Source organism: Solea solea, chromosome 21 (genome assembly GCF_958295425.1).
Source record: "Solea solea chromosome 21, fSolSol10.1, whole genome shotgun sequence".
NCBI lineage: Eukaryota > Metazoa > Chordata > Actinopteri > Pleuronectiformes > Soleidae > Solea > Solea solea.
The window spans coordinates 21,197,881-21,213,550 of record NC_081154.1 but is presented as its reverse complement, the minus strand read 5'-3'; the positions used below and the strand labels follow the sequence as shown (position 1 = coordinate 21,213,550).

The 15,670-nt window shown below is 41.0% G+C and overlaps 1 protein-coding gene across 1 annotated transcript in view; it reads right to left on the bottom strand.

Moving 5' to 3' along the window:
* The window catches only part of ngfrb (nerve growth factor receptor b), a 44,878-nt gene extending 29,682 nt beyond the window's left edge, over positions 1-15,196 (bottom strand). Inside the window, exons 1-2 of the mRNA XM_058621737.1 lie at positions 14,881-15,196; positions 6,954-7,095 (exon numbers count right to left, since the gene is read on the bottom strand). Of these exons, the coding sequence (XP_058477720.1) occupies positions 6,954-7,095; positions 14,881-14,919 (181 nt within the window). The 5' untranslated portion in view covers positions 14,920-15,196. The remainder of the gene's footprint in view (positions 1-6,953; positions 7,096-14,880) is intronic.
* Between the last annotated feature and the right edge of the window lie 474 nt (positions 15,197-15,670).

The following is a 15,670-nucleotide window of genomic DNA, read 5'->3' as shown; positions in this document are numbered from 1 at the left end:
TGTGAAGCTAGAAGACTTGATGCTAGAAGACATTCTCGTTGCTTTTTACAAAAACTCAGTCTTACAGCGAACACCAACCTGTGAAATGTTCTTTACAGGTAAAGAACATTTCACAGGCTGTTCTCTGGCTCCATATTAGCATTTCAGATCTTGGACTCCTTCTTTTGTCCCTGATTACAATGCAACAGACCATCCATAGGTATGACAAAACACAATTATTATAATTACATTATTTTTCTTTATCATGCTGTCTAAACTGGTTTGCAATACGATTTCAGAGATCATTTTACTCGAGTAGGAACTCATTTTATTGACTCATTGATTGTATTGGTTGCACAAGTTGCAATGCCTTTGATGTTTAAGGCTGCAATTTAGCATCTTTAAGTTAGAAAGATTAATGATGCATGTTTATTCAACAGAATCCAAGTAATGATCTTTATGACGAGGATCAAGTACAGTCACGATGAAGTGCAGGGGATTCGACTTTTTCTTTGTTTTCTGTCTCAACCTCTTTGTGTAGAAGACGCGTTGGTGCTGCCATTAAGGGAATAGTGTCTGTCACAGATGCATCAGATGACTTTCTCTTTAGTTCACTGCTCAAAGAGAGAGAATGTTCTCCATTAATAACCACTGGTGTGAAGTGAATAATCTGCGCCGTCTGCAGCCAAGTTTCACTTTTGCACAATTCTTTCCAGCATTTAACAGACACCGTTCCACTGTGTACTCACATCTCGTTGGAGCCGTTTTATTGATCTTTCAAACTGATCTTGGACAGACTCGAAGCGTGTGCCGGCCGCGTCATCACAACATCCTGTTTCTGTCGTGTTTCGGTGATAAAACTCCTTCAGCCGAAAACCGAAAAGCCTTTTTTAGCCATTTGCGGTCGATATGTTATATGACTAATAAAACAAATGTAAAAGAAATATACAGTATAATGATGATATTACATATTTACTAATTCATAATTTTATTCTAAGCATTTCATTATTTTTAATTGATGTAACGTACCTTAGATCACATCACAGCATTATTATTGCTTATTATTATTATTATTATTGTTAAGTGACACTAACATGGTGATTCTTACAGAAGTTTTCCTCTGATGGAATGGAAATGTTGCCACATGGAAAAATTCAACATAAACACCAACACAAACATTTTTTGTCGCAGTGACTTAAAAACATCATGACATATGTTTCATAAATCCTTTGCATACCTGCCATATTTCCTTGGACATATCTGTCTGGAGAGAACATAATCAATATTGAATGTTTTATGGAATTGTATTTCAGCTGCATAGAGAACTGGGAAACACACTAAATTATGCAACAGAGCCATTTGTAAGAGCTGCATCTGTGCCGTGTGTGTGTGTGTGTGTGTGTGTCTACATTGTTGACAGAAATGTTTTTGAAAACATTTCCACATGTTTTTGATAATTATAGGTGGATAGGATTCAAAGAACCTGTAGTTAGGGTTAGAAAAATATTTATTTCAGATTTATATTTCTATTATCTGCTGCTAGTTTCCGCCAAAATGCAATCCCCGATGCATATTTGGTAAAAATGGGCGGAGCAAGAACACTTCCGGGTTTGACGGACAAGTACGCACAAGTACGGAAAAGTACTCACAAGTATGGATATTATGGATATTATATACTGTAAAGACTGTAATGAAGAGTGTCCCCATACTGGAAACAATGGAAATGCTATGTGTTTTTGTGAAGTAGTTTTGATATATACGGTAATATAAAACACATTTGATTGTAAAGATCATCTGTACAGAAAGGAAGGAAATATTTAAAAAAAGAAAAGTTGGAAAATGAGTATAAATCAACCTTTCTTTAACTAAATATGGTTCATTATCACATTATGACTGAATATGTGTCTGTAATTCAACATTTGTAACATTACCACCGTGGGTTCCATGATCTTCTTTAGGTTATGGTTGTCTGCTCGTGGTTTTGGGAGCGGCTCTCATTGTGAACTTAAAACTTATCAAGATGAAATGTTATCGGTAGTTTATGTGTTTGCATCACAGGGACCTTTGACCTCACAGTGACAGTGTTGTTCAAATGAAGCAACAAACAGTCAAAGTATGACACGTTTGGTCCAAACAGACATTACACCATGTCGTATGTTCCACATTGGTCCTGATGTGGAAACAGGAACAGGATTCAATCCATCAACTTTCTACCACTTTATCATGAGGGTCGCAGGGAGCTGACATGTGGTACAGCCTGGACCGGTCACCAGTCCATCACAGGTCCATCACAGGTCCATCACAGGGCAAATACACAGAGAGGAAGAACCACTCCCACTCACATTCACACCTACCATCAGATTAGTATGTCCAATCAACCCCATTCTGCATCACAGGAAGGCCTTCAGATGAACTGGGATCCAAACCAGTGACCTTCTTACTGTGAGACAACATGCTAGTCTCCATAAAATCTCTTCTCTCTTCTGTCCAATAAAAAGCCTAAAGATGCTCATGGTAGTGTCATGGTAATTGTTTCTAAATGTACATTATTATTTCAGCTCCATGCTGACTCCAACTACAGAAAAGTGAACTGTGCATGGCAGGAGAAAAGGACCTTTCTCTCTGCTTTATCTCTCACAGTGTATCAAGTGTTCGGCCTGCGTCATCAGGCCACCAACTGCGGCAAACGCTCTGATGCTGCCGAGATTAAAACAGAGATGAGGAGGCGGAGTCGCAGGCAGATTCAGACAGGCAGACAAATGAAAGGAAATCAGAGACTGTGTCATTCGAGAGGACGGATCCTTCTGTGTTTGCTTTAATCATGTCTTCAGAAGTGGACACTATGGTCCCTCACTGTTCAGTGTCCAGTCATATTCTGTTACCCCATTATCTCCTCCCCCCCTTCAAACAGACACACAAACACACACACTCAGACTGCCCCACCACCACCACCACCACCACACTGCTCTCAGAGCCATTATCATAATGCCTTGCATCAATAATGCAAAGTCAATACATTAATAACACTAGCCTGCAGCATGGGGGGGGGGGGTCATATTTATATCATCAAAACAGCACGTTCACCTCTGATGTTCAACCCTCAACACCCATACAAGGACAGAGATAAGTGTGTGTGTGTGTGTGTGTGTGTGTGTATATGAAAAGTTGAAGGTTGAGGAAAAAAAGCTGCTTGTATGGACAGTGGGGACATGTCCCCACCAATATTTGGAGAAAGCCAGAAGTGTACAGTATATGTGTGCACAGATGCTGTGAGAGGAGACGAGAACGTACAAGCATCAGTGAACGCATCACAGCCGAGCAGAAGAGACGCTGTGAGTCACAGAGGAGACGAGAGAGACTAGCCCTAACCCTAACCCTTGCATTGACTTCCATTCATTTCGACAGCTTACCCATAACCAGTTAATGCCTAACCTTAACCACAGTCATGCCTAACCTTAACCATAACAAGTGAATGCCTAACCTTAACCACAGCCAGTTAATGCCTAACCTTAACCATAACCAGTGAATGCCTAACCTTAACCACAGCCAGTTAATGCCTAACCTTAACCACAGCCAGTTAATGCCTAACCTTAACCATAACCAGTGAATGCCTAACCTTAACCACAGCCAGTTAATGCCTAATGCCTAACCTTAACCACAGCCAGTTAATGCCTAACCTTAACCATAACCAGTTAATGCCTAACCTTAACCACAGCCAGTTAATGCCTAACCTTAACCATAACAAGTGAATGCCTAACCTTAACCACAGCCAGTTAATGCCTAACCTTAACCATAACCAGTTAATGCCTAACCTCAACCATAACCAGTTAATGCCTAACCTTAACCCCAGCCAGTTAATGCCTAACCTTAACCATAACAAGTTAATGCCTAACCTTAACCATAACCAGTTAATGCCTAACCTCAACTATAACCAGTTAATGCCTAACCTTAACCACAGCCAGTTAATGCCTAACCTTAACCATAACCAGTTAATGCCTAACCCTAACCTTAGCCAGTTAATGCCTAACCTTAACCATAACCAGTTAATGCCTAACCTTAACCATAACCAGTTAATGCCTAACCTCAACTATAACCAGTTAATGCCTAACCTTAACCACAGCCAGTTAATGCCTAACCTTAACCATAACCAGTTAATGCCTAACCCTAACCTTAGCCAGTTAATGCCTAACCTTAACCATAACCAGTTAATGCCTAACCTTAACCATAACCAGTTAATGCCTAACCTCAACTATAACCAGTTAATGCCTAACCCTAACCTTGGCCAGTTAATGCCTAACCTTAACCATAACCAGTTAATGCCTAACCTTAACCACACCCAGTTAATGCCTAACCTTAACCATAACCAGTTAATGCCTAACCTTAACCACAGCCAGTTAATGCCTAACCTTAACCATAACCAGTTAATGCTTGACCTTAACCACAGCCAGTTAATGCCTAACCTCAACCATAACCTCATTAGGACCAGGTTTTGTAGAACTCCAGACCAGAAGGTTGCGTGTTCAGATCCAGGTCAGGGTCAAGATCTTGGGCCTCTGTTGCTCATATTCCTGTGGGGTGAAGTAACAATGGAGGACACCCAGCAGCTGTTTCTGTGGCTGTTTGTCTCAAAGAGATGTCAAATGTTTTCTGTCACCCATCAACTGACTGTCGTGGGCTGAGCCGGTCTACTCCGGACCGTACCATACCATTTTACATTTTACATGGTGTTACTGCTACTGTCAGGTGGAATAGTGACTTATAATCTCCCCCCCGTTCTCAGGGTTCTCAGCTCAACATGCTGTGAACCCTGCATTACTTTTACTAGCTGTCATGCAGTCATGGAGTCTAGCACATTCAAATATTCAACCAATAAATCAATTCCCACTAAACAGCCCTTTTCCAGTCTTGTGACCACTCAAAGCTGCTTTACACGCCATCTATTTTCTATCACACATCGTTCACACCCATTCACACGCTGCCAGCACAGCCATTACTAGCAACATGGGGGGTTAAGTGTCTTGTTTGAGCACACATCAGCACGAAGACTAGTAGAGCCAAGAATTGAACCAACAACCTTCCATTTCAGAGAAGAGTCAGAACCATAGAAAATTCAAGTAGTATTTATGCTAGACATAAAAAATTAAAATAACTCACTGGTCACATTTATAAATGCATCATTCTGTGACTTCTCTCATGACCTGTGAGTCTGAATCATTCTCTGACCGTGGGCTTCCAGGGAGGTTTACAGCTACTTCCTGGCCCAGGCGCAGGATAATCAGGGATTTTAAACAACTCTGCGAACAGGCAAGATTCGGGCTCAGGACCAAGTGTGAGCTAATCTTTGATGTCATGATGGAGTTACAAAGAAAAATACAGTATGTGTTCATTTGTTTTCCCTACACTAAAGCATGAATCTACCTCATACAAGACCTTAAATATCCTTCTTGTTTCATATTTCATCTCTACACTGCTCATCATTCCAGTGTCTGTTGCTATAAATATCTTCCACTACAGTTTTATTTTTCTGGCCCCACTCTTGTGTCGTGTCCACTTCACTGTCCTCATCAAGTCTTTCAGTCCAACACTGCTTCACTCCCTACATGGTAAAAGCTATGAGGAGGGCAGTAACACGGGAGCTGCATCACTGAAGCTTTACAGACACATCATGCTCTGACACCAGGTCACATAGTTGTTTTCTCACAATAAGGTTTTAAAGCTGCAATGAGGCAAGATTGGTCTTGGATTATAGGCTTGGATCGTGTGTCATATGCAATAGTCTGACTGGACCAGAAACAGCTTTATCTCAACAAAACATACTGACATCAAAAAAACTAAAAAGTCAAATCATGGTGAATTTTGAAAGATTCTGCCGCATTTAACGGTTGATTTTTTAGTTCAGCGATTCCATCTGGAAATCTCAGAATATTTAAAGCACTCACTTTATCTCCTTCATCCATGCATCATAATATTGCATGGCTGCTATAAAACACACTCAAAGTGAATCTTGGGAACCCAAAGATGAACTGTAGAGTGAAAGTTTGCAGTCGGCAGTTAAGGCTAAACTTAAGTTTACTGCTGTTAAAGTGCATGTACGTAATGTCTTACTATTTTTTGAGATGGACTGACATGAATAAAACCTTTATTTTATTTGACAAAGTTATGGAAAGGATTGATGTAGGTTGAGGAATTATGTCCACTCTGGTTTTTTTGAGGCGTCCAGAGCTCTGAATCACGTTTAAGTGAAACTAAAGAAACAATCATCAATTACAGATGGATTTCCTGCTTTATTGGCAGCAACATGGTCAAACCACAGTATACATAAATAAAGTATTTTTTACTTCCTTGCAAATATACTGAAGTTTATATAGTCTAAAAACACCCTTTGATCCATGTGTCTTCTTTTGTGTAAGAAAGTCATCATTGACAGAGCATTAGAGCAGTGGACGCATGGCGCGCGTGTGTGTGTGTGTGTGCCGATGATTTTTTCAATGAGTCAAATAAACGGTTTGAACCATAAAATGTCACAAAAAAAAACATTGAAAAATGTTGAGCACCGTTTTCCAAACCTCAAAATGATGATGTTGTCAAATGTGTTGTTTTGTCCACACAAGAAACTGATGTGTTTGAATGATTTCTTTGTTATATGGAACAAAGGTGGTGAAGAATGCTGTGCAATTGAATTCTTTATATCTGACTGTGAATTGGTCTGTTTGAACATGAATAGAACAATTTGAACATTTAAAAATGACCAATTTGAACAAAAAAAATGACTTTGACAAACTTTCAATCCATTCAGTTTCAAACCCAGTTTTTACAGATTCAAAATTTGAAAGCAATGATACAAATTGTTCAAATTGAGGGATTCACATTCAGATACAGAAGAAAAATGAAAAATGTTGTAATTTAAGAAGAATGTCTGACTTGACTGAGCTGTGCATGTGAACATAGAATAACAGTGAGTGTGTGTTACTCACTGTCGAGGCAGGGATCACACTCAGTCTGGTTGACTCCACACGCTCTGACGACTCCCTCCCCGGGCTGACACTGCCTGCAGCATTCCCCTCTGGTTGTAAACTGGCCTGAAAAACACTCGTCCTTTTTGGCCAGAGTCCCAACCTGCCAATCACAAGAGAGAGATCAAAGCGTCCTGCATGAGTTTATTACAGAATTAACACACAAATGACTTGTAATGATTGTCTGCAAAGGCTTAAACACTTGTAGCCTTGATAATTCTTTGTTTCATTTGAAATCCTTGCTGTAGGCCTGCGCTTCACAAACGTACAACAAAATAAACAAACCCATGTGAAGCCACATTTCATTCTTTCTCACTGTTTTAATCTTCTAACTTTCACTGAGATTTATTTTGGTTTCCCAGCTCAGGTCAGGACCCTGCGAGAGGATCCAGAAAATCTCTGATGATTGATGACGTACAAGAGAATGTGTGTGTCTACATGTTTCCTCACGTTTCCTCTCCATTCTTGTTGTTCTTGTAAAACTGTATATTAAAAGTAGTCCTCACTGGCAGTATAATAATATCAGAATCTCATGAAACTGCAATACTTTATTAAAGGTCCACAGCATGATATGAACTATGAAGACATGGGAAAAAGCTGGGAATTAAACAACGGAAACAACCAGTGTTTTTAGTTTTTTAGTTCAGTGAAAGGCTGAGTTGCCCTGACCAGGACACCCAATCCCCACTGCTCCTTATTGTTTGAGTTAATTGGACACAAAAAATAAAAAATTAAATATGATAAATAATTAATAATAAAATCAAATATGTGGTGACCCTTAGAGATGGATAATCTAAAAGAAAAATAATAAAGCCCTGCACATGTAGTGTTTTTTTTGTCAGACTGAGGAAAAAAAGGAGAAGCTGCCAAATATTTGGTCCATCTGCTGTCCTGATTTATAAAGATTGGCTCCCTCCCTTCATCCATGCTCTGCTCCTCCTCACCACTGACACCAGCGTCCGGAACTGTAGAACATCTCTAATCTCACACTTCACTCCGTTTTGTTTCACTGCCACTGAAACAAACCCAGTTGACCTGAGATCTTCACAGGTCCAGGACACTTTGAGACACTTTGAGACACTTCAATACCACAATATCCTCATATTGAATGTATCATATATCATTTACTGTTCACACATGGGACTCGACGTAATCTTATTCTAACTCTTTAAATGGGGTCGCACAGCCGCCCCTGTCTCTACAACTTGAATGGAGCAGAAACATGGAGGACTACAAAAACCACCATGAACCAGATCCAGACATTCATCAACCAGTGTCTACATTGGATCCTTTCAATTCACTGGCCAGAGGTCAAAGGTCATAAAGACGGATCAGCGTCCTATGGAGCCAGAGATCCTGAGAAGAAGGTGGAGCTGGCTTTGCCACACCCTGAGAAAACCAGGGTGCTGCGAGAAGACCCGGGTTCGAGCCCCGGTTGGAACAAGGGCCTTTCTGCATGGAGTTTGCATGTTCTCCCCGTGTGTGCGTGGGTTCTCTCCGGGTACTCCGGCTTCCTCCCACAGTCCAAAAACATGCAATGTGGGGATAGGTAAATTGGACACTCCAAATTGACCATAGGAGTGAGTGTGAGAGTGAATGGTTGTTTGTCTCTATCTGTGTGTGGCCCTGCGATGGACTGGCGAACTGTCCAGGGTGTACCCCGCCTATCGCCCGATGTAGCTGAGATTGGCACAGCACCCCCCGCGACCCTCTGGTTGAGGATAAAGCGGTAGATGATGACTGACTGAGTATATGTATACACACACACACATATGTATATATGTGTATGTGTATATACACATGTGTGTATATGTATGTGTATATATGTATGTATATATACACACACATATATGTATATATGTGTGTATATATGTATGTATGTATATATATACACATATACATGTGTGTATATACATATTTACATACATATATATATATACATATATATATGTATGTGTAAATATACATATATATATATATATATATACAGTATATAGGTAAAATCTTCGAGCCAGATCAGGTAAAGCCCGATAAAAACAGCGATTAATGTCAGAGTCTGTGTTTCTTGCCATATACAGGAAGAGTGGCTAGTTTTGAAGCCTTCACTTATGAGGATAGGATGTTCTTCTCTTCTCTCAGTCAGACAAACTGCAGAACAGCGTTCTCTTGCTCTGCTCTGCTTGGATTTTAAATGTGTCTGATGTACTGATACATGGTCCGCACTGACAAGTTTATTCCACTAAAAAAAGGTTATTCTTGTCCCCGCCCGCCCTGCCCTGCTGCTGTATACACACAAACGCTCCATCAGTCAGGTCTTGACAGAGCGTGTTTTCAGATGAAGGACACAGCAAACAAATAATGTTACATGGTTTCTGTTCCAAGCAGAGGCAAAATAATGTAAGTGTAACTTTAAGCTGACAGATTAAAGTTAAGTTTCATTTGCATCATCAAAGCTGTTTCTTGCAATGGCAAACAATGGCTAAACTCACTGTTTAACTGCTGCGTGACACTGTTGTCCTAATGAGACAGAAGTGGTGAAGTGCAGGACCAACATTTGAAGGTTAGGCTGTCCAAATGAATGGAAGTCAATGCACGTCTTTAAAAGGACAGCTGTGTGCATCAGGGCTTGCATTGGTCTAAAAATGTTGCACAACATCAATTTGTCAGGGTTTAGGTGTGTGTGTGTGTGTGTGTGTGTGTGTGTGTGGAATGCTGCTGACAAGACACAGGTCCACAGAAACTACAAGGTTTCCCTCAGGCAACACGGAGTCAGCTGGTGGGCGTGTGTGCACATGTGTCAGTGTCACGGCCCCTTTACTTTCAAGCTTCTAGTATTGTTTCATCTTTGTGTGTATATATAGTGAATATTAAAAAAAAGGTCACTTTATAGATCAGTGGTTATACCAAGTAAGAAAATATTGAGCTCTTTAAGTATTGGCAACCACAGTTTGGGAACCATATGGAACAATTAAGTTGCAGCTCATGTTATTTTCTAAATCATGTTGTTTTGATGAATTTAAATGTGTTGAATAACACTCTGTTACCCTGAGGTAGTCACTGGTTTCTTATTTGATTCTCTATGTATTTGTTTTAGTTTTGAATCAGTGAATAATCCATTGTTAATCTCACAAACAGTGTGAGTCAGACGTGTCACACTGCTGCTTCTCCTCAAGTGTCCTTTACATACTGCAACACACCCATCTGCACGCATACGTTTGCACACACGCGTAAACAAGCTCGTATGTGAACAAACCTGTTCCCAAACACTTTTGAAATCAGTCCAACTTTCAGTGTTGAGCTGCATCTGCTTCTTTTTCCCCCTCTTTGACCTTGTTCTAGCTCCAGGTGTGGGTGCAACTCCCAAAACTTCCGTAGAAACTCCTCATTGTAGCATTGCACATATACAGATGAATTAGAGGCTAATGTGATTTGAGCAAGTAAAGGACGAGCAGCACTTAGCAAGTTGGAGCTCGACTTGTTTCCTGTAATTGGTTTTTCGATGGGAAATCAAGGGCTTGCACTCCTCAACTTTAGTCAGCTGATCTCCCTAAAGCTGATCACACACTCAAATGTGTGTGTGTGCAAGCATCTGGATGCATAACTCTGGAGCTCCAACCAATCTCACTAATGCTGTGGTCAATTTTCAGTTGGAGGCACTTAACCCCTGAACCTCAGCCGTCAGCCTCTGTAACAGCCTTCCCATGAGCCGAGTCCAATTCAAATCCAGACCTGGATCTGAACGACATCACTGCTTCATCACGTCTTCCCAAACATCATGTTTTACGAAGAGAAAAGAGGAGACAAATGCAAGCAATTGAAACTTGAAATCCTCATGGAGACCAAATCCGCTTCAAATGAAGTAGAACCCCATCTTAGATTTGAATTGTGGTTCAGTTAAAGTTAGGGTTTGGTATTCAGGCCTGCAACTCGCAATTATATTCATAATTGATTGTTCTTTAGTCCACAAATGTCAAAAAATGATGATGATGAAGAAGATGAGTCATTTAGTAAATGTTGACATTTAAGAAACTGGTTTTATTGTTAAAAGAATTCTTAAATCTATAATCAGTTATCAAAATAGTTAATGAATTGAGTAATCAAACTAGTTCTGGTTCAGGTTAGGTTTGCTTTGTTTTAAGATGTCCAAGTGAATGGACCTGAGTCAACCTGAGTGTGTGTGTGTGTGTGTGTGTGTGTGCTGACCCAGCAGAGGATGCATACCCATCAGTGGTATCAGCTGTCATGTAACAGTGATACAGCCTGTTCCTAAACCAGGACCTTGGGCAAAGCTGGGAACTGCTGAGTGCTTAGTCCTCAGCAAATACACTTTTGTAAAAATAGCTCATAAAAAAGGTTCAATATTCAACATTCAGTCACAAACAATGTCAGGAAAGAAACATTACTATATAACTATGTAACTATATAGCAGAGTCCTGATTGAAGCTGCAACAAAAACATTATGGAATCACCAACTAGGGCTGGCTAAATGTATCCCAACGAAAAAGTTTCAAATCAGAAGATCACAATAAAATGTCAGATAATTAAAGATGAACTTTGCTTCTAAGTGAAACTAGAACTACATTTTGCGTCTTATCCAAAAAGCTTCTGAGAGGAGAAGCGTCTTCAAGAACTCAACAAAAGTCCAGTTGCCATTGTTTTTTAGCACTTTAAGACACTTCTCTGTGTTTTCAGTGTTCTTTTAAACTGTTTGCAATTGTCCCACCTTACTAGCACAATGTTGCTGTTGCCTCCATCTGTGCTGATGTAAAACGGACTTCCTGTGTGCAGGAACGTCATCATGAGTCATGTGAAGCTGATGTGTGACGTCATTGACAATGGTTTTGAATTTAAAGTTCATCAGTTATGAGAATAACCCTGATTAGTCATAATCCTGCTCTGTGCTTCTTTATCAACACTCATGTTTGATGACAGTCCTCCTGAACTCAAAGATCTGGGCAGACGTGGGCAGATCTGGGCAGATCTGGGCAGACCTGGGCAGACGTGGGCAGACCTGGGCAGACCTGGGCAGATGCAAACATCATCACCCTGCCCGTCTCGTACACATAATCACACTCTGACAGTGACAATGATCTTTGACCACGGTTTCAAACACAACACATCCACAGTAAAAGCACTGGTTCAAATCCTCTTATTGTGAAATACTGTGCATGGCTTTATAATGGAGAGTCCTGAAAAATGAATACTTGTACTTAGGATCATTTGAATTTGAATAAAGTAGGAAAGTGTCTCACTAAATGTTGGTGATAAATCAGTTTGAGTGGTCTGCTGTTTCAGCTTCTCAAATGTGAATATTGTCTGGATCCTTTGCTCCATGTAACACAGCAATCATTACATTCTGTGGACATCACAATTTAAAGGTTTGGGAAACACCACACTCCCTTTAAACGCCCTGATAACCTCAACCGACCTTTGGGAAAGTATAGATTAGGGGTTCCCAACCCCGCACCTGGAGGCCAGTACTGGCACCTGTGCTAGGCTGAGCTGTGCCACATTACCACCGTCCGTATTGTGTTCAGGAGTCAGACGTCTTACACACAACAAAGAGGCTGTGAAACACTTTCCAGTCTACTCTTGTTTTGTTCAATAAGACAACAAAAAAAAGACCTCGGGTAACCTAACTTATTCAACTTCAGTGAAAGATGACACGCCGTGACAGACCAGAGTTTCCCAAACAAACTTACAGCCGTATCTGTAACTTCTAATATACTTCTGGTAAATGTATAACAACTTTATTGATACATGTTATTTAAAACATATACAAATAAATCGTTAAAAAAATCTCCCCCAAAATTACTGCAAAGACGGACATGTGGCTGTGAAATGCAACATGGTTCAGGGCTGAATGATTCTGAATCACTGATTCAGAATCATGTGTGATATTTGTGCAGATCTGTGAGAAACCAATATGTTCTCTTTTCTCTGATATTCTGACACACCTCCTGCCATTTGAAAATTGCATTAGGCTGTTTTGCGATTTCAATAATATTTCAATTCATTGTTCAGCCCTACTCAGTACCAGGCTTAGAGCCCACATTGCTGTGTTGATTTTCATGTATTTTATACAAAGCATAAGGTTCAATTGTGTTTTATATCTCCCAATGACAACAGCAGCAGAGCATCAGCACTGATCTCTACACAGACATGACAACTGCTGTCAGGATTTGGACCCTATGAGATAAAAGACAGTGAAATCCATGGTAAGTCATGGGGATGCAGAGTTTTCACATGTCCTCCCTGCTCTGATCTGACCAGGGCTTGGTCAATAAAACCAAACCCTGGTGTGGGCTGTCAGGGCCAGCAGGGCCTTCTCGGCTGGCCCTGACAATATCAAAAAAGTATTTATTTATTTATTATTATTATTATTTTTATTTTTTATTTTTTTTAAATAATCAAATGAATGTGTGTCTGAACGTGTCTGAATTCAATTACTTTTTCAGTATGTTATGATTATATTTCCAGAAAGAATATGGTTATTTTTTGTGAAGCTGAGCTGGATTTTCCTGGATGTCATTAAACGCATCATAGCTCCGTGGACCTGCTCTAGTATCATTGCTGGCCTTTCGTTGAAGCTGCCATTTCCTATTTGGTTATAACTTTGACTGACGTGTGTCGTCAGCCAATCAAAATGTGATGCATAGTGACAGAACGCCCCAGGCCCAGCGATGTGTCTGGCGCTAGCCCCCGCTGTTGTCATCAACGACGTTTGAACCTGTGGCGGGTTTTGAAGTAAGCTATGGCCACTGCATTAACACCACCGATCCATCATGTTTCTGATCTCCTTCATGTGAACTTTTCACGGCGATCGTTTGGAGAAAAGAAGGAAATAATTTCAAGAGGAAGACCTACACCCAAGAGGTACATCATTTACGGTAGTTGGAGTGTTAATGATAAATGTATAACATTTTTTTAGAAGTGGTGAGGACAAAACTGTTGATCATAAATAGTGAAATTGCAGTTGCTGAGTGACATAACGGAAGATGTGGTGGTAATGATGCAGTAGCCTATAGATGCGCAGTGGTGTGCGTGTGCGCTATGGTTGTTGCAGATCAACTGTCTCGTGAATATAGTGCATAATAGTGTGTTTTGTATGTGGTTGTGTTTTTTTTACTGAAGGCCCTGACTGAAACCCCACGGTACGCTACTGGGTTTCAACAAATCACTGAGATCCTCACGGCGAGCTCCTTTCACTGTGACACTGTTATTGTCCTGCGTGTCTGAAGAGCCACATGTAACTGAGAAGGGTGGAACTACACATCCAGCAACTGGAGCTATAGAGTAACAACCTGAATGGCCGTGGTGGACAGGTGCAAAGACACGGACCTCTCACGGATCATTTACAGGTGCAGGCAGCTGAGACCAAAAACCATGCTCAGTAATAGATGCAAACTGTGATTTTGATTTGAGAACAATGAATGAAAATGTGCGGCCCTGGTCAAGGGACACCACACCTACACCCTAAACTAACCACATTCTTTCATAAAGTATAGATTAGGGGTTCCCAACCCCTGGGCCCGGGCACAGTACTGGGACTCGAGCCAGGCCACAAAAAGAAGCAAACCTTCCACAGTCTGTGTTGTGTTTGTTCTCCCTTCAGAGTTCAAACTCCTTACACACATCAAAGACAAGAGAACATTTTCACATATTTAATCTGATTCTGATGAATGGTCCACAGAAAGACTTGGACCGGCACTGGTGATGGATGTTTAAGACTGAGAGGAATAAGATAAACTTCCTCTGTTTAAGCTGCGCGCGCGGTGGTGCAGTAAACACGCAGAGGATTCCCTCAAGTTTAACACAAACACTGAGATAGGTCACTGAGATTACATGCTGAGATTACACGCTGAGATTACACGCTGAGATGACTCACCAGCACTCCGAGGACCACTGCTGTGACAGCGGAGTTCATCCTGAAAGTCTCTCAGTGATCCCTGCGTGGAGGAAACATCACCGCGTCTTCACTTTGTTTCTCTCAAACTCTCCGAAAAGTCTTCTTCGCGACCAAGTGTGTGTCACCGCTGGTTTGCGCTGAGTTCACGAGCTGCTGCGGCTGCGCGCGCGCACACACACACACACACAAAGACGCAGAGAGAGAGAGAGAGAGCGCGCGTGCCCAGTCAGAGGAAAAAGATTAATATTGGACCACTGGATGCTCAGCTCTGTGCGCTTTGCTGGACTCATATGGCACGAGCGCTCAGCTCGGGAGGAAGACATCTCCCACTCCACGCCCACAGAGAGAGGGAGAGAGAGAGAGAGAGAGAGAGCAGCTTGAATCTCATCAGGTCAAGTGCTGGGGTATTTCTGAGCAAGGTGCCCAATAGTTGAGTTGAGTTATTTATTCTTTATAAAAGAGCTGCTCACGGATGTTAACGGATTCATTGGACACTCTAAATTGAGGGTTGCATCAAGAAGGATAAAAATCTGTGCCAAATTAAATTAAATATCTGGAAATATGGTGGTTAGCGAGAGAGAACTACAGAGAAATGTGACGTGGATCTTGATACATCAATGCTTCACTGCTGTCTTTATGCAGAACAAGTGAAGAGCCACTGTCAGGACAGGCTGACACCTGAGGCGACACACACACATCAGCACATCATGACCATCACCATACAGGTTGATTTAGTTGTTGTGGGGTTTACTTTGTTGAATTTGTCATA